This window comes from Scyliorhinus torazame, chromosome 8 (assembly GCF_047496885.1).
Source record: "Scyliorhinus torazame isolate Kashiwa2021f chromosome 8, sScyTor2.1, whole genome shotgun sequence".
NCBI lineage: Eukaryota > Metazoa > Chordata > Chondrichthyes > Carcharhiniformes > Scyliorhinidae > Scyliorhinus > Scyliorhinus torazame.
In genome coordinates, this window is record NC_092714.1 from 218,664,630 (window position 1) to 218,690,195 (window position 25,566).

The following is a 25,566-nucleotide window of genomic DNA, read 5'->3' on the forward strand; positions in this document are numbered from 1 at the left end:
GGTCGGAGAATCCCACCCAAAGATTCAGCTTAGTAGAAGTCATATTTAAGACTTATGTCAAATAATTCTTTCCAAAGATTGTGGAATAGATGGAGTAGATTTCTGGGAAGCTCAAGTTTGCATTGAAGAAAATAAAGATTCTCTTTAGTTCATTGTGGCCAGATTAGTTAAGATTGGAGAAGTGGTCATCTTCATTGATACCTGGGATGGGATTCTCTGACCCCCCCCCCCCCGGATCTGGCTCCGGGAGGTGTCCCCACGGTGGGCTGGCCCGCGATCGGAGCCCACCGATCCGGGGGTGGGCCTGTGCCGTGGGGGCGCTCTATTCCTCCGCGCCAGCTGGGGTAACAGCCGGCACGGAAAATAACCTTTCTGTGCATGCGCTGGGATGACGCCGGAGTTGCCCGCCCCGTCGATTCCCGCAGAATCCCGCCCCTACTTTATGATCTGTTGCTCCGATATTAATACTGCACCTGCAGTTTAAGATAATTGATTGTATTTTCCTTACTGGAAGCAAACGTAGTCACAGCAAGTCCCCAAGTGCTGGAAAATTTAAAACCTATTTCATTTGAATTCATGTTGTAGACTTGAGTGAATTCACTATTTTTATTGGCTGTTCACGTGGATAGCAAGTTGGTAACAGCAAGATGTAACAGCAAGTTACTCTGACCTGAGTGAAGCAACGACAATGAAAGGAGGCTTGTTGCCTGAACCTGTTAAGTTAGTGGCAGCATGTTGTCTGTAGCCAGTTAAAATAAAGGTCTCGTATTTCGTACACTGTGGGAGTGCCATCCAATCAGTCACTGTGGGAGCAATGTAAATTCCAGATCTGTTCATTTGGCAGCAATAAACCACTGCTGGCAATTTTAATCAGTGAGACATTCCCAAGTCAGCTTTACCTCAAGGCGGTTTCTTTATTAGAAGAAAGAAAATTAATCAAGAGAGGGAGGTATACACTTTTTTCACAGAGGGAAAGGTTTAAAAATGATAATGGAAAGGTGTTTGCATATTAAATAGACTTGCAGTAAACCTTCCATTCAGTAAACCTTCCATTCTTTCACAGGGCAACAATGAATTTTTAAAAATTGGACATTAATGCAGTTTCCACCACTGCTGCTTGCTCCTTCCACAAAGGGGGCAATTTAATGGGAAAAGTTCTAATTGTTATGTCGGGCGTGACTTGCCAGGTGCTTCCTGACAACTGAGCCGGCGAGACCATGGCCCGTATTTAACGGCACTTAGTGCCGAAAATGATCCCCATGAGCTTCACGGTGGAACTGGCTGTCCTGCCAGCTGATTCACCAGAACTGCACCAGGCAGCTTCCCACTCGCACGGGGGACTTTCTCATAAACGCTCCCTCCGAACTCACTCCCAGGCAGTTCACCACCATGGCACCACGTACACCTGCTCCACGCTTCGGAGACGCCAACCTGGTCAGGCTGCTGGATGCCGTGGAGGTGAGACGGGACGCTCTGTTTCCCTGAGGGGGTTGGAGGTCGAGCAACAAGGCTGCCAGTGTCACCTGGGAGGTACTGGCAGCGGACATCAGTTCCGGAGGTGTGGCTAGGAGGATTGCTGTCTAGTGTCGGAAGAAGAACAACCTCCAACAGGCCGCCAGGGTAAGTTAACACTGCCACCCCTGGCATTAGTCCCACCTGCTACCCCCCTGACCTCCGACACCCCTCTTCATAACAGGTTGGCAACTGGCACCTAGCAACACCCCTCCCCCACCCAAAGCATATCACCGTGCTTGTGCCCCAGCACACCTTGGCACCCAACAGCACAACCCCTCAATGCCCAGGTGCAGTGCCAACACATGCCACCTACTATAGATGCATCAACCATGCTGCTCACAAAACTCTCTCTTTGCCCTGCAGGAGAAGTTGGCTCATTACAGGCAGTAAAGATTCTAGACGGGCAATGGGGCTCCGGAAATCAGAATCCTCACCCCCTATGAGGAACGGGTCCTGGAGATCGTGCAGTTGGCCAAGGAGAGAGCATTGGTCTCCTTCCTCTGCACTGACGTTATCAGACAGGAGATCAGCGGGTACCACTTATCCCTCAAGAGCCAACTCATCATCCTGGGATGGTCCTCGATGATGCCGGGGATCTCCGGGTGTCCCAGAATGTAGCTCTCATGCACACTCCCTGGGAAGCACGCACACATCTGCATGATCTGGAGGTGGTGGTGGCACATGAGTTGAACATTCAGGGAGTCGAGCCCCTTCCTGGTAATGAAGGGCACTCCCTGATGCCCCGTTGCAAAGTGACATTCTTGCCATCTATTATCTCCTGGACCTGGGACACCCCGGCGGTGGTGGAGAATCCTGCTGTCCGGGCACCTTGATGGACTTGGTCCAGTTAAAAGTTAATATAGTCAGTTGTCTGGCACATAGGGCATCCACAACCTCACAGATACACTTGTGGGCTGCAGCTTGTGAAATGCCGCACAAGACGCCGCTCGAGCCCTGCAATGAACCCATTGCATAAAAGTTCAGGGCTGTGGTGGCTTTCATGGCCACTGGGAGCGAGTTTCCTCCTCCTCCTCCAGCTCTGCGAGAACAGGGCACAAGTGCCACACTGTCTCCTTGTTGAGATGGAGTCCCCTGCGGCACACATTGTCCGTCATCTCCTCGAATGACCAACGACACCTGTACCCCTTGAGCCGTCGCTGCTGTCCCCTTCTGTGTTCCACCTCGGTCTGATGGGCGGTCGGGCCTGCAGGGTGTGCGGCAGCCCCCTGCACATGGGGTGCCGCCTCCATCCTATGTCGATGTGCTGCAGCCTACTCTGGGGCGAAATTCTCCGGAAACGGCGCGATGTCCGCCGACTGGCGCCCAAAACGGCGCAAATCAGACGGGCATCGCGCTGCCCCAAAGGTGTGGAATGCTCCGCATCTTTGGGGGCTGAGCCCCAACCTTGAGGGGCTAGGTCGGCGCCGGACGAATTTCCGCCCCGCCAGCTGGCGGAAAAGGCCTTTGGTGCCCCGCCAGCTGGCGCGGAAATGACATCTCCAGGCGGCACATGCGCTGGAGCGTCAGCGGCCGCTGACAGCTTCCCACGCATTCGCAGTGGAGGGAGTCTCTTCTGCCTCCGCCATGGTGGAGACCGTGGCGGAGGCGGAAGGGAAAGAGTGCCCCCACGGCACAGGCCCGCCCGCGGATCGGTGGGCCCCGATCGCGGGCCAGGCCACCGTAGGGCACCCCCCGGGGCCAGATCGCCCCACGCCCACCAGACCCCGGAGCCCGCCCGCGCCGCCTTGTCCCGCTGGTAAGGTAGGTGGTTTAATTTACGCCGGCGGGACAGGCATTTTAGCGGCGGGACTTCGGCCCATCCGGGCCGGAGAATCGCGCGGGGCGGCCCGCCAACCGGCGCGGCGCGATTCCCGCCCCCGCCGAATCTCCGGTGCCGGAGACTTCGGCAACCAGCGGGGGCGGGATTCACGCCAGCCCGGCGGGGGGTCGCAGAATTTCGCCCCTGGTGTCTGACCGCCTGGGCTGCCACCAGCACCGCAAGGGATGCCGTCCACCCTTACGTGTCCCACCTGTTTGAGTGCTACCCACCGGAACAGTTGTACTGCAGGACCCTGCTCTGCACTCCTGGCCACAGCAGAAGCCCCGAGACCCCAGAGTCCTACTGGGAACATTAGGGAGACCATGCTCAGATGCCCTCTCCTGATCCACATACTCACCCTCTGGTTGCAGGGATATCTCTAGTGTTGAAGCCCAGCTCCAGAGTGTTTAATTGTTGGCTGCTGCCTCTGTTGTGCTGACACCACCAGGGTTCAGGCAAAGTGTCCTGGCCTCACAGTTTGATTGAAATACTGGGCAATAACACTCATCTGAGACATGGCTCATGTACACACGGGAATGCACTTGAGAATATTTTGATCATTAAATGGTCAAACAATGATTTGAAAATCAACTACATAACATCCCACATATCACACAAACCATTAAACAACAAGGAAACGTCACCGTTCCACATTGGTACCAATACAAAGCAATATCAGCCCATTTTCACACAAATAAACAAACACACGGTATCACTCCTCACAGGTTCCTCAACAGAAAAGGAGCATAAGCCTGAGAATGTGTTATCATGTCCAGAACTTTGTCATGGAAATTATCTGTGTTATTTGTTCCACGTATCAGCACCATTCTCCACCCAGGGGCCGCAGCTGTGTAGGCCCTCCCACACGGCCCAATCTCATCGGAACCAAATCCTGGTATCCACATATACCATGGCACTCAAGGTGCAGTTGAACACCGTTGACTTCCAACGTGTTTAACCCACGGTAATCATAGAATCATTGAATTCCCTACAGTGCAGAAGAAGACCATTTGGTCCATTGAGTCTGCACCGACCCTCTGGAAGAACACTCCACATAGGCCCAATCCCCAACCCTACCTCCGTAACCCCACCTAAACGTTAGACACTCAGGGGCAATTTAGCAAGTTTAATCCACCTAACCGCACATTTTTGGACTGTGGGAGGAAACCAGGGCACGCAGAGGAAACCCACGCAGACACTGGAAGAATTTACAAACTCCAGTCACTCAAGGCCGGAATTGAAGCCGGGTCCCTGGCACTGTGAGGCAGCAGTGCTAGCCACTGTGCCCCCCCTTGGTCCCTGATGTTCCAGTTACATGCAGCATTCACCATACCAGCAACAAAAGCATCAGAAAACTGCAAAAGCATGTCTTCAGTGGCATCATCAGATGGCCCATTTGGATCAATGTCGTGCACCAGGTCCCACACCATCTTCTTGCTTCAAACCGGATTACCTTCTGGACTTATACCCCCCCCTGAGCCCGGTGTTCCAGGACCCAGGTATCTTGGCAAAAATTGTCCTTCTTTCCGGCTACAGAAAAGGAAGGAAACAGCAACAGAAGCTCTAGGCACTGGTAGCCACCAGCAGGAACAAGCAGCAAACACAACCTGCATTTGTGAAGTGCTCTTACAACTAACAAGGCAATTCCTTACGAGCAATAGTCTTCAGCTGTGCAGCCGGAGGCCAAAGGGAGTATATGTCCATGAACAGAGCTCTGTCCTGAAAGTGTTTGGTAGGACAGACAGGGAGCAACTGCAGTTGCCCCAGTTATGGGTATGCTCAATATTGGCGGATGGCCTTCAGGCCCTGCAGACGCAGAGCCCCTCAACCCCCTCCCCCCAGCCCAGGGATGACCACCGACCTATGGCACCCAACCCCCCACCACCCAGGCCCGTTTTCCCTCCCCGCTCCCCGAGTGCTGCGGCAGCAGCAGATCCCCTCAGTAGCCATTGTGCTATCTTCCCATTTTTTAATAGGAGTGGTAAACTGCGCCCACGCAACCTCTTGCTGGGGAGCTGGTTAATCTGTTAGATTGGGCTTTCATCTCGCTAATGAAATGAAGATTGCTCTTAACTGGTCTCAATTGGTGTCTTGCTACCTCTGGGCGGGATCCGGAACCCGTCAACGAGAGCAAGCTGGTTAGTTTGCAAACCCACTCATGCCCTGCACGGATCCCGATTTTGGCCTCCACCGTGATTTAACCGGTGCGCCCGGATCCACACGGTTGCAACATGACCGTTAAATCATGCCCATAATCTGGACCCTCCACTTGCTAGGAGATCAGAATAACTATTGGATTTCAGAGTTTTTCTTTGGACCTATCTTTGTATATACTTTGGCCTAGAAATTCAGTGTTGCTGCATGTCACTTAGTTGCATAAAGTGGATGCAAAATAATGCAATATGATAACTGGCATGTGCCCACACATTCTGAGCCAGTAGCATGCTGTCCACTATATTGGTATAGGTACCAAGGTATAGGTACCAATGAGACTTTCAGGGCCTGTGCCTGAAAGAGGCATTATTCCCATTGCATGTACAAATGAGGCGCCTAATGTCTGTTTGATTGGACCAGCTAAATTCAGTAAAACTTGGTCCACGTTCGGCCAAGCCAGTAGTCCTTTCAAGTACTGCTGTGAGCCATCATCAAACAGGTCTTTTTTAAACAATGTACTCTATGTAGCTAGGAGGAACAGGAATTCTCTTGTCGCCAGCATCTGACTAGCCCTTACACAATTGCCCCCCCCACCCCCCCCCCTCTCTTACCATTTGTTGCTCAAAAACTCATTACCTCTCTGAGTGTCATTCCAGCAATGCAGGGGACAGAAATTGCAATCCCAATCTGACAGCGAGCTGCCCCAAATGCCCAGCATGTGCCTGCAGCTTGCAGTTTAACATAAAGGCTGAATATAATTATTTGAAGGCCAGGCATGCTGGTATCATCCAGTCTCCCCACGTGGCATGTTCCCCCAAAAAGAAAGCTATACTTAATTTAGATCAAATTTCAATTCATCATAAGACGTGCAAGTCAAACCTTTCCAAATGAATGTTCATGAATATTTAGATACTGGAAATACTCACACAAATGTTGCATGTTATTTTAGTATAAAATCTTGAACCAAGGTATTTTCCTTGTTCCTTACTGAGGTTTTGGCTGGCTGTCTTGTTAAGGAGGATCATGGATACTGGAGATATATTTGAAAAATGCCATACCACTGAAATAGTCTATTTTGTGAACAATTTTACTTTCCCAATGAATGTTATAGGGCTTTACTGTCTAACTTACAGTTCTAATTTAATTTTAGTTATTTTTTTGAAACGGGTCTAGATGGTGCTTCTTTTTGCAGTTAGAAGTTTTTGCAGTTCCATGCTGTGTAGCGTTAAGTTTGGAGATGTGACACAGTGAGGTCCAAGACATCTTCAGCTGTCCTTGCTTTGTAGCACCTTACCCAAAATAATTTATTCATGTTTCTCTACGGCTGTTATTTTCCTCCTTCGGCTTCGAGCGGTAGAAATTAGAAATATTCAAGATTTGAAGTTCAGTTCTCTTTTTTCATTCTCTCATGGATAGGAACCTCACTGGAAAAGCCGGCATTTGTTGCCCATCGCTAATTGCCCTTTAGAAGGTAATGGTGAGTTTTCTACTTGTAGCGCTGCAATCCATCTAGTGGATGTACACCCACAGTGCTTTTAGGAAAGGCGTTCCAGGTTCACAGCAACTGTGATCTGTAACACCTTTCCTTCAAATTCAGGATAGTGTGTGGTTTGGAGAGGGACCTGCATGTGGTGGTGTTCCCATGTGTTTGCTGCCCCTGCTTGCTAAATAGTAGAGGCCTCACTTTGGAACGTGCTGTCAAAGGTGGCTAAGTTAATTGCTGCAGTGTATCTTGTAGACATATACACAGCTTCCACTGTGCACCGGTGACGGTGCGAGTTAATGTTTACGGTGGTGGCTTGGGTGCAATCAAGTGCACTGCATTGTCCTGGATGGTGTTGGGCTTCCTGAGTCTTCCAAACCCACGACCACTACCATCTATAAGGACAAGAGCAGCAGGTACACGGGAACCCCACCTCCTGGATGTTCCTCTCCAAGTCACTCACCACCCTAACTTGGAAATATATCGCCGCTCCTTCACTGTCACTGTGTCAAAATACTGGAACTCCCTCCCTAACAGCATTGTGGGTGTACCTACAACTCAGGGACTGCAGAGGCCCAAGAAGGAAGTTCACCATCACCTTCTGAAGGGCAACTAGGGATGGGTAATAAATGTTGGCCTAACCAGCAATGTCCATTCATTTGGTAATGAATGAGAAAAAGAACTGCACTCAGCCAGCCTAATGGGGAAACTATTCCATAATACTCTTGATTTGTGCCTTGTAGATGGTAGATGGACTTTGGGAGTCAGGATAATAGTTACTCACGGCAGGATACTCAGCCTTTGACATGATGTTGTAACCATAGCATTTATATAGCTGGTCCAATTCCTTTTCTGGTCAATAATCACCCCTAGAATGTTGATAGGAGGGGATTCATTGATGGTAATGTCTTTGAATGCTGTGGGGAGATGGTTAGATTCTCCCTTTTTGGAGATGGTCTTTGCCTGGCACTTGTGGGACTGATTCTGATTTGCTTTGTTTGATTCCATAGGCAGGTGCCAGAAAGCGGCCTGAATCCTCTGGCCGTTCGCTGGTGGCAGGATTCTCTGGTCCCGCTGGCAGCGCGCCCCCGCCCTCGGGCGTCCCGACAGCATGGGGTGGTTTTAATGGGAATTCCCATTGACAGCGGTGGGAACAGAGAATCTCGTCGCCAGGGAATGGCATGCCTCCTCCTTCTGCTGAGAAACATGCAGCTGGGGAGGACCGTAGAATCCAACCCAGGAATTCATCCCAACACTGGCCCTTGGAAAGGTGTTTTCAAAAATAGCTAAATCCACTCACCTAATAAAAATGTTCCTTGAGCTGAGTTTCAATTCTGTATTATTAATTTTATTTTTGTTGCCAGTTGATTTCAGAGGAGCATGATACATCCAAAGTGAATAAGAGCCTCACATGGAATTATGAAATTCCTAATTTAATCCAGGAAAGCATTGTCAATGCTAGGATGGTATCAACCGAAAGTGTCACGGTATGGATAGATCCATTGGATGCAACCCAAGAATACACAGGTGAGCACTATTTGTTATCCTTTGATGCATGCAGCAGGAGTAAGAGATTTATTGTATCGCCTTGTACATTTAACATCACCCCTCAGCAGAATGACAGAATAAGTACTCGAGGGATTGATAGCCTTGAAAGTGGATAAATCACCAGGGCCAGATGGACTTTATCCCAGGCTGTTAAAGGTTGCCAAGAAGAAATAGCAGATGTTCTGAGGATCATTTTCCAATCCTCACAATATACAGATGAGGTACCTGAGGATTAGAGGTCTGAAAAATCCAGCACAGCCAAATGACCTCCTCCTGTTCTGAACCACTTCATGATTCAACAAGGAGATCAAAGGGTTCAATCTTCAGTGCCAGGCCCACTATTGCAGGAGGGAGAAATGGCTGAAGGAAAGATAAAGATATCATAGAATTTACAGTGCAGAAGGAGGCCATTCAGCCCATTGAGGCTGCACCGGCTCTTGGAAAGAGCACCCTACCCAAGGTCAACACCTCCACCCTATCCCCATAACCCAGTAACCCTACCCAACACTAAGGGGAATTTTGGACACTAAGGGCAATTTATCATGGCCAATCCACCTAACCTGCACATCTTTGGACTGTGGGAGGAAACCGGAGCACCCGGAGTAAACCCACGCACAAAAGGGGAGGATGTTCAGACTCCGCACAGACAGTGACCCAAGCCGGAATCGAACCTGGGACCCTGGAGCTGTGAAGCAATTATGCTATCCACAATGCTACCGTGCTGCCCTAACATTCTTTTCTAACTTACAGCACACCTGAAGGGTATTGTGCCTACCAGGCACGCAGTCAACTTAAATGAAATGAAATGAAATGAAAATCACTTATAGTCACAAGTAGGCTTCAAATAAAGTTACTGAGGAAAATCAAAGGAAAATCAATCTGTTTTCATTTTTTACATAAAAACAAATCTACTTAATATGAGCATTAATTGCATTGTCAGTTGATGTAATTCGTTTGCAGTGTACCAAAATGCTGAATCGAGAAGTCACTAACAAGTTAGCATGAGTTATAAGGAAAATTGTACAGTAATATAACTTCAACCAAAGTGTATTCAATGAATGACATTGTTATTTAGCTGTCTACTATTGATGTGTGTGTGATATGGACTTTATGTCCAATTCAATTTGCAACCAGACAGGGAATGGATACTGTCTAATAGCTCAATGGGTTTATCCTGTTAACATATGAACCATACAGACCAGAAAGGTCCACAATTTCATAACAACTTTGTTCAGAGTGAATTATCAGCCAAGAGAAAGGCTGGGGATATTGGAATTAGCCATCCGGGTAGATAGGGGGGAATTGGCCAGAATTTCTGGCCCTGGTCTATACACAATAAACTCTGTGTGCACATAGGATAAGAGCAGGATCAAGTTTAACTGCAAAGCCCTGGCAATTGGGTAGTTTTCTAATACTTACACGAACAGCAGAACAGGTAAACAAAGTACTGAAGGTTAACTGATGACTATGGACCTAAACTCAGGAGGGTACATTAAAGAGGTGAGAGGAGAACATTGGTAACAGGTATAAATGGAAAGGAAGCTAATCTCTATTTGGTGCAGCTTTTCACTGTCAATCTCACATAGATATCAGATAGAATGGGAAGAGAAGGGATGGTGGGTGTTGCAATAAGCTGTTCAAATGTTTCCTCCTCAGAGACCTGACTCACTGCTTGATCCTGATTGAAATCTCTAAATGTGAAATCTCTCAATGGTACAGATGGAAGGGAATATTGTTGTATCTCTCCCTGCTGTATTACATTTCCCAAAATCCCCATTTGTTTAAATATAAGACAAACTTAATATATTGCAGAAAGATTACCTCTTCATTTTTAGTTGCACTTCTCTGTTAAAGCATATTTTTAATTTGAGAGGGGGCCAATGTAAAACCAGGACTCTCAGCAGGTTAAGCTACTATGAAATAATCAAATGGAAAGATGATGCAATGAAATAATGAGTGACTCCACTTGTGGAATTTGATTTCTTCTAAGTGGACGTAGTCAGTAGGGAGATAATTTCCTTACAATATATCTCAATTATTTGAGCTGCATCTTATTTAACCGTTTTGGTTCATTAAAAACTGAAAGAGTAAATGAAATATCATGTTTAATCATTGCAGGTCCTTATTGTACAGAATTCTTATGCTGTGCCATTAGCACAGAAGGAACATAAATAATGGTAATGAATTAGTAATAGTCTTTCATAAGGGTTGTTTTAGGACGATGGTTTGAAACCTCAAGCCTTCTGCACCACACAAGGTATGGTTTGTTTCTGTAAACATCCTGGATGTTTTCAACCCTGCATGTGACAGATGCAACATGTGAAAGTCACTAAAGTATATTCCTTTTAACGTGGGTTCAAAAATCAACAAACATTTATCAACCAATCCTGAAAGTATTCCTTTTACTAAATTATATTGGAATCGACCAATTGCTTCATGTTGGTAGGATATTTTTAAAAAGGTCATTAGTTCCATTCTGGATGGCTGTGTTAAGTTATGCTGAGCAAAAATGACGTCTTTTTACATGAGCACAACTGTTATTTTAATTCATTCTTGGGATGTGTGTGTCACCGGCAGTGTCAACGTTCATCACCTATCTCTAACTGACCTGGATTAGGTGATGATGGATCACCTCCTTGAACCGCTGCAATCTGTGTGGTGAAGGTGCTCCCTTCCCCTAATGCCGTTTCACAACAATACTCTTTAATTTTTTGAACAAAACACAAAGGATATTCCCAATGGTTTGCATCATCAACTCACTAAAAACACTGGAAGTTTAGAAAGCCTGATTCATGATTTTCTTTTGACAAATTTTAGTTCAGAGAAACTTTTCTAGGAATTAAAATTTTGATATATGTCGGAATTAATTAGACAAGGCACCTCAGCAAATTTCAATAAGTTTATTTTTCAATAAATTGTCATGAATTCAGCCACTTACATTTTATTAACCATCAATAATGTAATTTTTTGCTAACCTGAAATAAAAACCATAAAAAAGGGAAATGCATTCACTGTTCAGTTTTGTGTTACTGCTGATGTTTCCAGTTTACAGATTTGAACATATTTTTCTGTTTTATAGAGGATTTGAAACACTTTGTAACCACTATGGTGTGTGTCGCTGTAGATGGAAAGCCAGTTATTGGAGTCATACATAAACCCTTTTCAAAATATACAGGTAAGTTGTTGATATAAAATTATTTATGCTCTGATCTAAAGAAAGTTGTTCAGAGAAATTTTTTTTGACTTATTATGGCTTAATTTGGGTACCTGTCGGTCTTACAGTTTAGTAGCCATCCCTAGTTTGCTCCCCATAATTCTAATTTAGTCAGGTCATTGGTCAAAGGCTGAGGTGCATAACATGCCACTTTCGAACCATTGGTTAAGTAAAATTGAGTGCGAGATTAAAGTCAATTTACATTTCAACCTGACCAGATATACCACATTTAAATAGTTGGCAGGGAGGGGCCCTCCCCAGCAATTCTGGCACTTGGAACAATTACAGTAAAAGTGAGAAGGGAGTGTAATAGAGAGATATCTCCCACTTGCATTCCTCCACACCCTTCTGAATGTGCACGTGATTATCTTGAAATTAAATTAAACTGTAAGAAAGCACTAGAGTCCCATTGAAGGAACCTTTTACAGTCCAACCATTAAGTAGACCTGATTTCTTTTTGATCTTTCACTCTCTGAACACACCGTTCCTCCCATTCCTGGATGACAAGTCCCAGGGTTAGTGCGCTGTGTCTGAAAGCACAAATGTATGGAGAGACAGGTCACTTGAAACCCATTGAACACTAAGAGAAAAGTCATTTGGATATAGCTCCCAAAGAGGACCCAGCCCATTTTCTAACCAGCAGCATTATGTTTTGTAGAAGATCGGGGCACAGGCTGCCTAAATAGGATCCAATTTAATTTGGAGAAGCTATTCTTTTCATAATTTAGCCATTACTTTAGTGCATCAACTTTCGACACTTCCATCTCGGGAAGCTTTACAAACATTGAGTAAAATAAACCGATTTATATGACAAAAGGACAATTTTAGCAGCAAAGTTTATCCCATTTAAATGAATTTTGACTTCGCAAAATAGTTACTTTTTGTAAGTTTTTTTAAATATTAGGTGGAGGAAGTTGGTTTGTAGCTTAAATTTCTGTTAAAAGTAAGTAATGTAGTAAAATGATTCTCTGGTCCTGGTACTGCTTCTTGCATTACTTAACTTTCAATGAAAGACTTGCAATAAGATGCTTCTCTCTGATGTAGAGACAGAAAGACCATTCATAACAGTACTCAATCAATAGCAGCCTTGTGCAAGCTAAGAGCCCATGTTAAGACCATGGTTTATGAAGAGACTTTTATGTTTACAACGTGCGTAGCATTTTGCTTGCTTGCAATAAAGGGTTAGGAATTAAGATAGATGAAGTGGAAATGCAATATATTTTTGTTGGGGTGGTAACAGATAGGCGTAGGATTGAAGGAGGTTACATAAGTAAGGAAGGATGAGACCATGAAACAATTACAAACACACAGATGGGGATTTTAAATTAGAGACGTTGGCGGACCAGCAACAAAATGCAGGTCAGCAAGGTGAAAGGTCACTGGAACCTGGTGTGGCTTTGTTCAAGGCAATAGTTTGCCTCACAGGAATGCACTTGTATTTAAAGGTTTTCAAGAAGTATTGAACAGCTACTTCAAAAACTCTGCCACCACACACTCCTCTTTGTGGAATGCCTCTGTGCATTTTCAGAAATCTGTGAGGTGAAGGGGTAAAGTTTCAACATGCTGGTTGAGCCTAAACCTGCTGTTACAGATCGAGTTCCCATTATAGCAACTGCTCGTTATTCAGTGGCTTTCAAGGGAAATAAAAATCGGGAGATACCAAGGGTAGCAGATCCACAACTCAGCCAGTTAAAATTAGTTCAAAGAAGTTCCGCTGAATGCAACCTGCCGGGGCAGGTTCTCCGGCCGTGTGACCAGCGAGCAATGCAAATTGCCATTGGCTCCGGTGGGGCGGGAGAACCTGCAAGTGACCAATGGGGAGTCTCCTCCGCCATCAGAAAACCCATTGCGGGGACTGGAAAGCGAGGCCAGAGATTTATGCCCTTTTCACACATATCCCAGATACCCTGTAGAGGTGATCTGGCATTAGGAAAGTGCGCAAAGAACATTTGAATGGAAATGTCAAACCTCTGATACCCCAGCACTTCATTCACCATGTACTGATCTCACTCAGCACAATATGTGCTAACAGAGAGAAAAACACTCATTCTTACCTGAATGTGGATCTGGGAAGTAGGAAGTGCAATTCTCCTCCGAGCGCCTTAGAAAGACAATATGGAAGGAGGGAGCATCCTTTTTCCTACAATCTAAGATCAAGTGTAATGTAGATTGAGCCTTTGGTTCAGATCTGGTATGTCTCTCTTGTGGGGACCATGAATTGGATTCAATTTGAATGAGTTTTTTGGAGCAGGTGAGGAGCTGGATTAGGGGTTTGCCCCTGACCCACACTCTGAGCCCTGGCTTTGTAACTCAGAAAAAGTCATAAACATTTTTTTTTGAACAATCTATGAGGTCCAATCTCTTGAACCTAGCCCTAGCAGCCAGTCTCCCCTCTCCACTGTGGTCCAATCTCTTCCCCCTGCTTCAAAAGCATTCTTTGCGTATCCTCCAGTCTCACTCCTCATACTTCTGTTTTTCACCGTAATGGCTTACCGACATTGAATGGATTCCGTGACTGCATTTGAATGATGAGTTACCTCATCGGGAGTTGTTAAAAAAACCCGCAGGGGGCGGGATTCTCCGACCCCCCCGCCGGGTCGGAGAAACGCCGGGGGCTGGCATGAATCCCGCCCCCGCCGGTTGCCGAATTCTCCGGCACCAGATATTCGGCGGGGGTGGGAATCGTGCCGCGCCGGTTGGCGGCCCCCCCCTCCCGGCGATTCTCTGGCCCGCAATGGGCCGAAGTCCCGCTGCTGGAATGCCTGTCCCGCCGGCGAGAAAAAACCCACCTCTCTTACCGGCGGGACAAGGCGGCGCGGGCGGGCTCCGGGGTCCTGGGGGGGCGCGGGGCGATCTGGCCCCGGGGGGGTTCCCCCACAGTGGCCTGGCCCGCGATCGGGGCCCACCGATCGCCTTGGGGGCACTCGTTTCCTTCCGCCTTCGCCATGGTCTCCGTTATGGCGGAGGCGGAAGAGACCCCCTCCACTGCGCATGCGCGGGGATGCAGTGAGCGGCCGCTGACGCTCCCGCGCATGCGCCGCACGGCAAAGTCAGTTTCGTGCCAGCTGGCGGGGCACCAAAGGCCTTTCCCGCCAGCTGGCGGGGCGGAAATCAGTCCGGCGCGGGCGGGCCTAGCCCCTCAAGGTGAGGGCTCGGCCCCATAAGATGCGGAGGATTCCGCACCTTTGGGGCGGCGCGATGCCACACTGATTCGCGCCGTTTTTGCCGCCGGTCGGCGGACATCGTGCCGATTGCGGAGAATCCCGCCCAGAATCTCAAACAATTACATTATCATGTTAAAAGAAAGGTAATTGCTGTAAAAGTAACAGAGGCTAATGGTCCGCACTGTTACACGCAAATCAGAGAGCAAGTTCGTTGAACATGCATGTGTTCAAAGTGAAGTTGCTATGCGAGATGCTCTGCTCTCTGTAAACTTGCCTCCAAATGCATTGAACAGTGTGGACCATCTGTACTGACATTGTTGATGCAGACTAAACTCATTACAAAAAGTTAGTGCTTGTAATTTTCTGTTTAAGTATCCCTTTACCAACATGATCAATCTTAACCATTGCCAAAAAAACCTCTGATACCCCAGCACTTCATTCACCATGTACTGATCTCACTCAGCACAATATGTGCTAACAGAGAGAAAAACACTCATTCTTACCTGAATGTGGATCTGGGAAGTAGGAAGTGCAATTCTCCTCCGAGCGCCTTAGATTAACAGTAAATGTTAATTTCTGGAGTTACATTTCTTCAGCTTTTAATTATTGTTAAAGATTTTCAGAAACTTTAAAAATAACTAATTCTGTTGTTTTTCTTATCTCGCTCGATCCAATCTTTCTCCCCCTCTATTTATCTAATTTTTTGTGATTTGATATTGAATTCACAATTTTAACTGACATATTCTGGGGTAGAGTTTTTAGGATAGTGCTCACCATCCTGAAAGATGGAGCGTAATGCACTCCTGCCAACTCTCAGAAGCCCATGCCGACTCTTGGACATCAACTGGCATTTAATGCTCAATTGAGCGTTGATTGGCAGCGGGCAGGACTTTCATCTATCCACCCTTGGAAGGAAGTCCCAATCAGAGGGGCCGACAGCTCTCCAACCCCTCCAGGCACAGCAGTTCAGTGGCCAGAAAAGGTACTGCAGTGCTCAACCTGGAACTAAGTCCCAGGACCATTCCCAAGGTAAGTCCTGGGAGTCCTTGGGGTGGGGTGGTTGGGGATACTCTAGAGGGTGGGGGGAGAACAATTGTGGTGTTGGGGACTAGGGAGGGGGGCAGAAGCCCCCGGGTCCCAGTGGGGAGGGTGCCCCAAGTTTGCAGAGGTCTTCAGATTGAGGTGCTACCCGCCCCTCCCCCCCACCTTCCCTTCCATGATTGAGAGAAGTTGAAAAAATGAATTGCCAGCCTGCTTGTTCTGCCTATCTGACGATCTAAAAATCACATGGACACATTGTGTTCCAATCACGAGGGCAGATAATCCCTTCAATTTGCTTCATAGTTTTGGGTGGGCGTGCTGCCAGTCTGCACCTGCGCCCACCGACATTGGGATGCGCATCCAACATCATCATGTGCTATTTCACGCTCTTCCAGTCGGACGTGCACCTGTCTGGCACACATAGAATTCTGCCCCTAGTTTAGACACTGCACTGCTCGTTAATAACTCTCCAGTCTGATGGTTAAGGAGATACAGAGGACAGAATTTTCTGGCTCGTCTTGCTGGCGTAATCTTCCGATACTGCTAAAAGTGCCCCGCCATGGCGGGTTTTCCAGCGATGTGGCCGGCGAGCAATGTGAATGGTCATTGACTTCGGCGGAGTCGGAAGATCCTGCCGTCGGCCAATGGTGAGCCTTCTCCATGGGCAGAAAATCCATTGAGGGGGGCTGGAAAATCCTGGCCATAGATTTCGCCCTTTTCACACCCATCGCAGATGCCCTGGAGTGTGCTCTGCAAGTTGGGTGTTGGCTGACAGGTACTTGCCATGCAAGATCCCATAGAAGGGCTGTGGGCAAGTGCCAGTGTGATGAACGGCTTGTTTGTTTGCTGTCCATAGCAATATATCCAGCTAACGATTAATAGTTCTCTCTTTTTCACATTTCTAACTGTGTTGCTTTCTCAGCATCGGTGTTAATATTCTATCTCTCAAATTTGTTTAGCTGAAAGATCCTTTTGGAATTAATAAGTACCAAAAACAGCAAAGCAAAAATTGTGTCTTGATATTTGTGCAATTTGCGGCACACAAATCGTGATAGATGGGAGCAAAAGTAGCATCTTTACATACACTTGTCAGGCATAAAATGCTAAATATTGGTGTGCTATTTGAGTGTAAGTATGGCAGTTGACTGAACTGTCTGATGGATGTCAGGAACCCTGTTTGCTGGATAATTACAGACAAGAAAAAGTGATGATGAGAGACTGAAAGTGGTCTCCATGGAAACGGATGCAGTTGTTAGCCCATATCCCTGGTGTTCAAATTAGCTGTAATGGAAATGAATAATAGGCAAGCTGAACCTTGATTTCTCTTGAAGAGATTATCAAAAAAAACCCTCAATCTTATTCAACCACTGAGTTCCACGCAGTGACTAAAATTACCATTCACTCAGCTTCAAAGCTGCTAATTCTTGTAAATGGGCCCCATTCACGTGCTTGGTTTCTTTTTATATATAGCACCATTCACGACCTCAGGATGTTGATGATGAACTCTTTGAAGGCTAGTCACTGTTGTAGTATAGGAAACATGGCAGCCAATTTGCGTAGAGGTAACACCCACAAACAGCAGTGTGACAATTACCACATAATTATTTTTCTTGTCCAGTTGATTGAGGGATAAATATTGGTCAAGTCACCCAGGGAGAACTCTCCTGCTGTTCTTCAAAATAATGGCCAGGGGATCATTCACCTTCACTTGAGAGCAGATGTGGTTTCAGTTTAAGAGAGATTGAGCCTATATCCTTTTGAGTTTAGAAGAATGAGAGGAGAGCTAATTGAGGTACATAAGACGATAAAAGGTATTGACAGAGTAGATGTAGAGTGGATGCTTCCGCTTGTGGGGCAATCTAGAATGAGAGGTGATAGTTTTAGGATAAGGGGTAGCAGATTTAAAACAGAGATGAGGGGAAATTATTTCTTTCAAAGGGTCGTGAATTTCTAGAATTCACTGCCCCAGAGGGAAGTGGATGTTGAGAATTTGAGTAAATCCAAGGAGGAGATTGACAGATTTGTAATTAGCAATGGGTTGAAGACAGGAAAGTGAAGTTGAGGCCAAGAGTAGATCAGCCATAATCGTATTGAATGGCGGAGCAGGCTTGAGGGGCTGAATTGCCTACTCGTGCTCCTTGTTCTTATGTTCTATGCTTAATATCCCATCTAAAAGATGGCATCTCTGACACTCCCTCAGTACAGCACTGGAAGGTCAGCCTAGTTTATTGCACTTAACTGGGCCATGAACCCAGAACAAGTCGGCTGAGAGGCCAGAATATCACCAATTGAGCAACCGTTGACACAATGGTCGAAATACTTGTGCAAAGAAATTGGGTTGGCGGGTGCCGCAAAAGCTGGTACAAGTAATATCCACCCGAATGTTATGAAGTTAAAGGACTCTTAAGAGTATGTACCCCTCAATTCTATCATCACAGTTAAACTAAAATATTGTGTATCTGTATGGAAGGCACGGTTTACGGATCTATTAATGTAATAACATTTGCTTATGTTTTTGCTCAAGCTTGGAAAAGACATTGAATTAATTGGAACCACAACATGCTTCAGTCCAAGGTCTTCTTTCCTCAGGCAATCATCGTGAAGATAACAGTGCTCTGGCAGATTCCTATTGTTATTTCTTTCATCTGATCGCTCCACCCACTCCCTGATAAAGAGAGAACACTTTGCATCAATGCCGCAGGCAGCGATAGCTGCGTAGTCTGATTTGAATGACATTGTCAGCTTGGTGATGATGTTGAAAAGTATGAATTGTACAGGTTTACATTTTATCTAAAATGGGAATTATATTTAAAGCAAGAGAACACACAATTAAGAGCAGAGCCAACCCTACCCCTTTGTAATTTATGCTTTTAAATTGCAGGTGTTAATAGATCAATGTCAGACATTTTATTTAAGTAATTAAAAATAGATTCAACAAATGAGTACAGAAATCCAGGGTCTTAGATACCTCAGTGATGTTTTGCAAAAGGAGAGGAACAAAGTGTCAGTAAGTTAGATCAGCTCAGTTACAATTCAATGTGGTAATTATTACTCACAAATATTAAATTTGGGTTTCAAAGCATCATTTAAACTATGTAAAAATAAACAGTTCTGAATTCCTCCCATTTAATAAACAACGAGGCCTAAATTTTCATTCCAGGGTTGTGGTCGACGAGTTGGAGATCTCCTGGCTTAGTGAACACGGCCTGAGAAACAAGTCTAGGTGGAGCAACTACACAGATTAGCGGGTGTGGATATAGGCTAGGCACAAGGCCTGCCTCCCTACACTGGCATTGTGTTGAAGTGAAACAAAAAAACATCCCTGTACCCCGGCACCCGCTACATTCTCCTTTTGCCCCATCTATGCCAACCCATAGCCCCTGCCCAACCCCTTGGCCCCATTACACTTTATGCCATCCCATGCCTCTACCCACTCCGCATGGCCCCTACACCCCCAATGCTAACAAAGCCAACTCATGTCAATCCATGCCCCATCCCAACACTTTTGCCCTTATCCCCTCCATTCCAGCTCAGCTAGTATCCTTGGGCAGTTCTTTGACAGCTTTGACAATTCTTTGACAATTGCTGCATAGCTTTGACAGCATTGCTACTTCCTAGATATCTCAGAAAGATTTGACTCTTTCTGTTTAGCTTTGACAAGTTTTACACTTTCTGCATAGCGTTGACAGATTTAACAGCTGGACAGTCCCTTTGACAGATGGGCAGTTCCTTAATGGTGCCTTGACAGCTGGAAAGCTTCTTTAACAGCTGTACAGCTCCTTGACAACTAGACAGCTTTTTACAGATTGGCAGTTCCAATGAATATGTGCGTTAAAAAGTGCATATTCATGTTAGATTTAGCAACCCTAAAGGGGACCTTACTACTCACAAAATGGTGCCTTACTCCTCCCAAAGATGTCTCAGGATACAAGCAGCACTGTCTTACTCTATCTCAAAGCTGTCCCTGTCCCCAGTTTCATTTCATCCTTCGCATCATTCGACGCCTTAACAAGATTCGAACTGCTGCTCTCGCCGTATCCTGAAAGCCACATTCAGTGCCATGCGCTGCCACATGAAGACACTCAACATCTCTCTTCAGCAGCACCATCTTACTCTCTCTCAAAGCTGTCCCTGTCCCCAGTTTCATTTCATCCTTCGCATAATTCAATGCCTTAACAAGCCCTTGGTTTCTGTGGCCATTAGCACCCGGTTTCCCTTGGTTTCTGTGGCCATTAGCACCCGGTTTCCCTTGGTTTCTGTGGCTATGACTCATCTTTCATTCTCACTCCACAGTATAAATATTTCCCACTTTCTCTGTCTGTTAGCTTTGACAAAGAGTCATTGGATTCGAAACGTTAGCTCTTTTCTCTCCCTACTGATGCTGCCAGACCTGCGGAGATTTTCCAGCATTTTCTCTTTCGTGGCTCAGAATACTATTGAATGGTGTACCTTGCTTCTCCAAAGGGGTGCTGTAGCTATCCATAAGAATCCACCAAGTTTGGACCTCCCCTTACTTGTTCTAATCTACACACTCAGGATACCTCAGACGGGATTCTCTGATCCCCCGCTGGGCCGGAGAATCACCGGAGGGGGGCGGCGTAAACCCGGCCCGCCGCCCCAAGAATCCGGCACAAGTTTTTTGCCGGGGGTGGGACTCGCACCCCGCCGGTCGGGGGCCGTTGGCAACGCCCCCCCACCCCCCAGCGATTCTCTGGCCCGCGATGGGCCGAGTGGCCGCCCGTTGTTGGCGGGTCCCACCGGCGTAAAATACACCAGGTCCGTACCGGCGCGACCTGGCTCTGCGGGCGGCATGTGGGGTCCTCAGGGGGGTGCGGGAGGATCTGGCCCGCGATCGGGGCCCACCGATCCGCGGGCGGCCTGTGCCATGGGGGCACTCTTTCCCTCCGCGCCGGCAGGTGTAACAGTCCGCCATGACCGGCGTGGAGAAGAACCTCCTGTGCATGCGCTGGGATGATGCCAGCACACGCTGGTGCTCCCGTGCATGCGCCAACTTGCGCCGCCCGGCAGAGGCCCTTCGGCACCGGTTGGCGTGGCGCCAACCCCACCGGCGCCGGCCTAGCCCCTGAAGGTGCGGAGGATTCCGCACCTTCCGGGTGGCCCGACGCTGGAGTGGTTCACACCACTCCTCAGTGCCGGTACGGCCTGCCCCACCGGGTAGGGGAGAATCCCGCCCGCACATTCCTGTTCTTCTAAAACCTCACTTCAGAAGAGGCATCTGGTGACTTAAATGACCAACTGCCTACACAAATCATGTATGCGAGAACACCGGCTCGTCTCCAATGCCACCCCTGTGATGATGGGAAGTGCCAGGTTCGGGAGCAGGACTTGTAATTTCAGTCTTCTCTGAGATTTTTGAAACAATGCAGAGATTCTCTCAAAATCCAGGTCCTAGTACTTGGTCCACAAAGATCTACCTGAAACAATAGTTTAGGTTTTTCTTCTTTGCCAAATAGAAGTACCTTAATTTAGTAAAACGTGCTTGCTTATTAAAGTTTCACAACGGATGACTATAAAGGATTGGAATTCAAATACAGATATTTTGATCATGTTGAACTAGGGAACAAAGCACATTTTAAATTTTGACTAATACTGAAAAGAGAGACATGTTGCTGATACTTTTCATCTTGCACTCATATCACAGGAGAAAGGGTTGGTAACTTGACTCTGATTGGCAAAGGCATTGCTATGAAGAAAGCAATGGGGGAAGTAAAGGCTCCCCAAGCTCCCGCTGCAAAGCTTGACATATTCATTTTGTTTGTGCAGACAATGGATTCTGTGTATGAATGCATGCCATTTCAGCAAGTATAAATGAACTATGACTTGACTTGAGTTTGATGTGTCATTTTTAACTGATTGTTAGTGTAGCTATTAGCACACTCAGGATTGTTGAGCTAGTGCTGCCCATTTACAGAATCGTATCTAAAAACAGACATTTTATTTTTGGTTTTGCAGGAAGTGTGGCCATGGCACATGCAGCAGAGAACTGTTAACTGCCAAGTTTTTGTTCAAATTCAAATCTGCCCAGTTAACTCTAATTGGTCACGGCCAGTTTCCGTTGGGAATGAACCAGAAAATGTCTGTTCCCCCAAGCTTTTGTTCAGTTGGAAAAGGCAGAATGCACGGATATGCTCCTTCTGTCTGCAATGGTCATGGCCCTGTGTGTGAATATATGCAGTTCAGTGGTTGACAACCTAGGCTAGGTTAATGGGTCACATGAATGGCTCTCCTTCATCTCAATGGGCTGCAGGATTGAAATCGAGCTAGTTCACTAATTATGACCCTTGAATAAGATTGAATTCACTGAATATTTAATAACGAGTTATAGAAAATGCTTAACCATTCATATATCAATAGAACTATCATCAACTTCAAATGGTAAAGACAAAAGAAATATTTGTGCTTGATTAGATTCAGAATGAGTGCATGGCTCTCAGAGTCAATGTTCTGGGTAATCAGCACACACCTCACTTCACATGCCCTTTCTTTACGTATCACTTCAGTCATACCGGTAGGAAAAAAGCTATGTGGATGGAAACCTGCAGAATGTGGCAACTCTACACATGGGCAATAGTCAACAAAATGTCTTGTGGGCCATACTCAGGGCTCTGATTGGCGGCATGCAGCCCACTACTGATTCAGTTTCTAGCATAGTAAGTGAGCTACATGGCGAGCTAGGCTAATGACCTTAAATTGGTCGTCAGTGCCATTATTAGCAAAATCAGGATTGTTAAACAAATTTTGTCCAATCCTTTATTCATAAATGTGGAAATTACATAACTGACCCCCCCCCCCCCCCACCCCCCGCCCCACCCCTGCAAAGTTGGTGAAAAGGTAACTTCACTAAAATTACTGTTATGAATAATTATGAACTATTGGTGTTAAAGTATCAACCCTAAGTGAAGGTGCTGGGTATTGTCTCTGGCGTGACAGAAAGCACACTAACCTTTGGCTCTGCAGCTCTTGATTTGGCACTATAATCGCTGCAGTCTACTGAAATTAGAAATGTAGGCCATTTTGGAGAAAGCAGTGGCCAGATTGCTGTCTAAAATGTCAACATTTACACCATCCATTTCCCATCTCACTGTGTGCAATTTGTACTGGGTAACAGCCAAACCAAATACTCAAGAATATTGAAAAAATAATCTGAAGTTCGAAGGATGGATTTGATTTCCAACTATTTGCTCAAACATTGTAGATACTAGCATCCTATTCCAGAAGCAAGGATCGGAACATAGGAGCTTCGGAATTAGGAGCAGGAGTAGCTCATTCAGCCCCTCGAGCCACTCAGCTAGATCATGGCTGATCTTATCACAAAGCCATGTTCTTGCACTACACTCATATCCCTTGATATGTTTGATAACTAAAACAATATAAAGGATAGAACTGGAGTCAATCCAGTCTTAATAATTACGCACTTTTATAGTTGTTCATAGAGATACATATGATAGACATATATTAACCCAACAACCATCGTTTTAGAATGTGTATATTCATAAGAGGCTCAAGTGAATGAATGCCCTATTAATGTCCACCATCTGGATACAATTTTACACAATGAATTGGTGATTAACAACTGGGAATTAGTATTAAAAGAGGATTGCAGTGAATTAAATCTGTTTTCATAAGAAAGCCTTTGGATTAAGAGTTGCCCTCTTTTAGCATTCCTTGCCTGACATTCAAAACAATGTGTTTCTTCTACTTTTCATCTTGTAGCTTGGGCTATGGTTGATGGGGCATCAAACATTCATCCGCGAAAAGCCTACAATGAGAAGACACCTACAGTCATTGTCTCCAGATCCCACGCAGGAGCAGTGAAGTCTTACTGCCAAGGAGCTTTTGGAAATGGCACAACCATTCTCCCTGCAGGTGGAGCAGGTGGGTCATCTGATTTACTAAATCTACATCGATTAATTCTCCTCTGTCCCATTCATGGATCAGTTCATTAATGTTGTTGCCAACGTTAATATCGCTCATTTGGCAAATACAAAAATTGGCTTTTTTTTAAACAAAAAACTTACACCAGGTGAAGAAAAAAACGCTTCAACATATCGTATTATAGTTGGCGTTGGATTTTCCAAAATCATCCACATATGCTGAGGGATAAAACATTATCTCTAAGTGACCCCAAGCCAGTTTTACCTCCAGGATGGGTTGGGAACCCATCCTTCAAAATGAAGCCTACTGTTGAGGAGGTGCAAATTGAGGGAGTGCTACAGTGGAACAGTCACTACAGCAATACAAGTGGAGTGGTCAGAAAAGCCCCAAAGACTAAAATACCACTTTGATGAAGGCCTCAGGTGGGACTGGCACCTTCAGAAGCTAAGAGGGCTGTAATATCTACCATGCGGATCTAGTGGCACTTGCGAACACTAACACTCAGTAGAAATTTGAGTTAACACTTCTGGGTGCAAATAAGAATTGTTTTATTTGTCTCTATCGATTACAATTGAGAATCATTTAAATGTTATTCTCTAATAAGTCAGCTAGCAAAAGGACTCAAAGAGAAGCAATTTTGCAGACAATTCAACTTTCAAATAATACAGAAATGATTGTCTTGCTTACGGCAAACAGCTTGCATTTACTTCAAGAGTCAGAGTTGGAAAGTGAAAATATGAAAGATAGAGACAGCGAATAGTTAGGTCAAATTATAGATTGATTCCGGAATGGAAAATGGCCGTACGAACTAGCACGGTTATACTAAATCATATCAGTCTTTAGCCATCTAACTATACCCCTATGTAATCCTAATTGGTTTGGGTTAGAATCAAATAAGTTTGATTCAACGTTTAGCTGTCTGTCTGTAATGTGCAACATTAACTTGAAATGTTTCATTAATGAATTCTTATCTGTGCTATGGAATGTGATTCAGTGCTGTTATCGCAAGCTGCCTGAACTGTATTATTGCTGACTTGACTGTTAAGACAATGGCTCCTTTAGGTTCTATGCTGTTGTCATGGAGCCTGCCCTGTCCTTAGTCACTTAATCTTGCAAATGTATTTGTTAGCTGAATAAGAATGCTGTTTTAATCTATCTGTTTCTGTGTTCTGTTGAAGCTATGTTTCGCATGCTGAATATGTGTTTTGAAATGACCTGAGGTTATGAGTGAGTTTTAAAATGGTATTTAATAGACTAGGGGCTTAATGCTAAATAGCTATCTTTTACCTATCACTTTTACCTATAGAAAATAGCTGGCTTCTATAAGGGCCCAATAGGGAGGGAAATTTGACATTAGGCTATCTTCCTCCATCAGCCTAGGCACTACTACAATCCTTCTGGTGGTTTCTGGGGAAGACAACGATAACAGCAGATAAAAGTAGAGAATTTGAGCAGATTGACAGGGCCTGCCCCACCACCAGCATTTCCAGACATTGAATGGCAAAGGGGAAGCTGCTGAGCTTCCTGGGGAGGAAATGACGTCTAAGGAGGGAATTTCAGAACTAAATTTATCCCACTGTGCTTCCTATTTTGGGGTGAGATTGTGGAGGAAAATCCAATCCTTCATGTTTCCATGATAGCATGGCTTGGAAGCCTTGTCAATACAAGCTTTGAAACCTGATGTTGTCTTTGTGAACTGTTGAATAATAATATAATGTCATCTAATGTGTAC

General features: G+C 45.7%; 1 protein-coding gene across 1 annotated transcript in view; it reads left to right on the forward strand.

The window, feature by feature from the left end:
• LOC140428376 (Golgi-resident adenosine 3',5'-bisphosphate 3'-phosphatase-like) overlaps positions 1-25,566 on the forward strand; it is a 65,614-nt gene that overhangs the window by 23,573 nt on the left and 16,475 nt on the right. Inside the window, exons 2-4 of the mRNA XM_072514768.1 lie at positions 8,336-8,498; positions 11,599-11,694; positions 23,673-23,834. Of these exons, the coding sequence (XP_072370869.1) occupies positions 8,336-8,498; positions 11,599-11,694; positions 23,673-23,834 (421 nt within the window). The remainder of the gene's footprint in view (positions 1-8,335; positions 8,499-11,598; positions 11,695-23,672; positions 23,835-25,566) is intronic.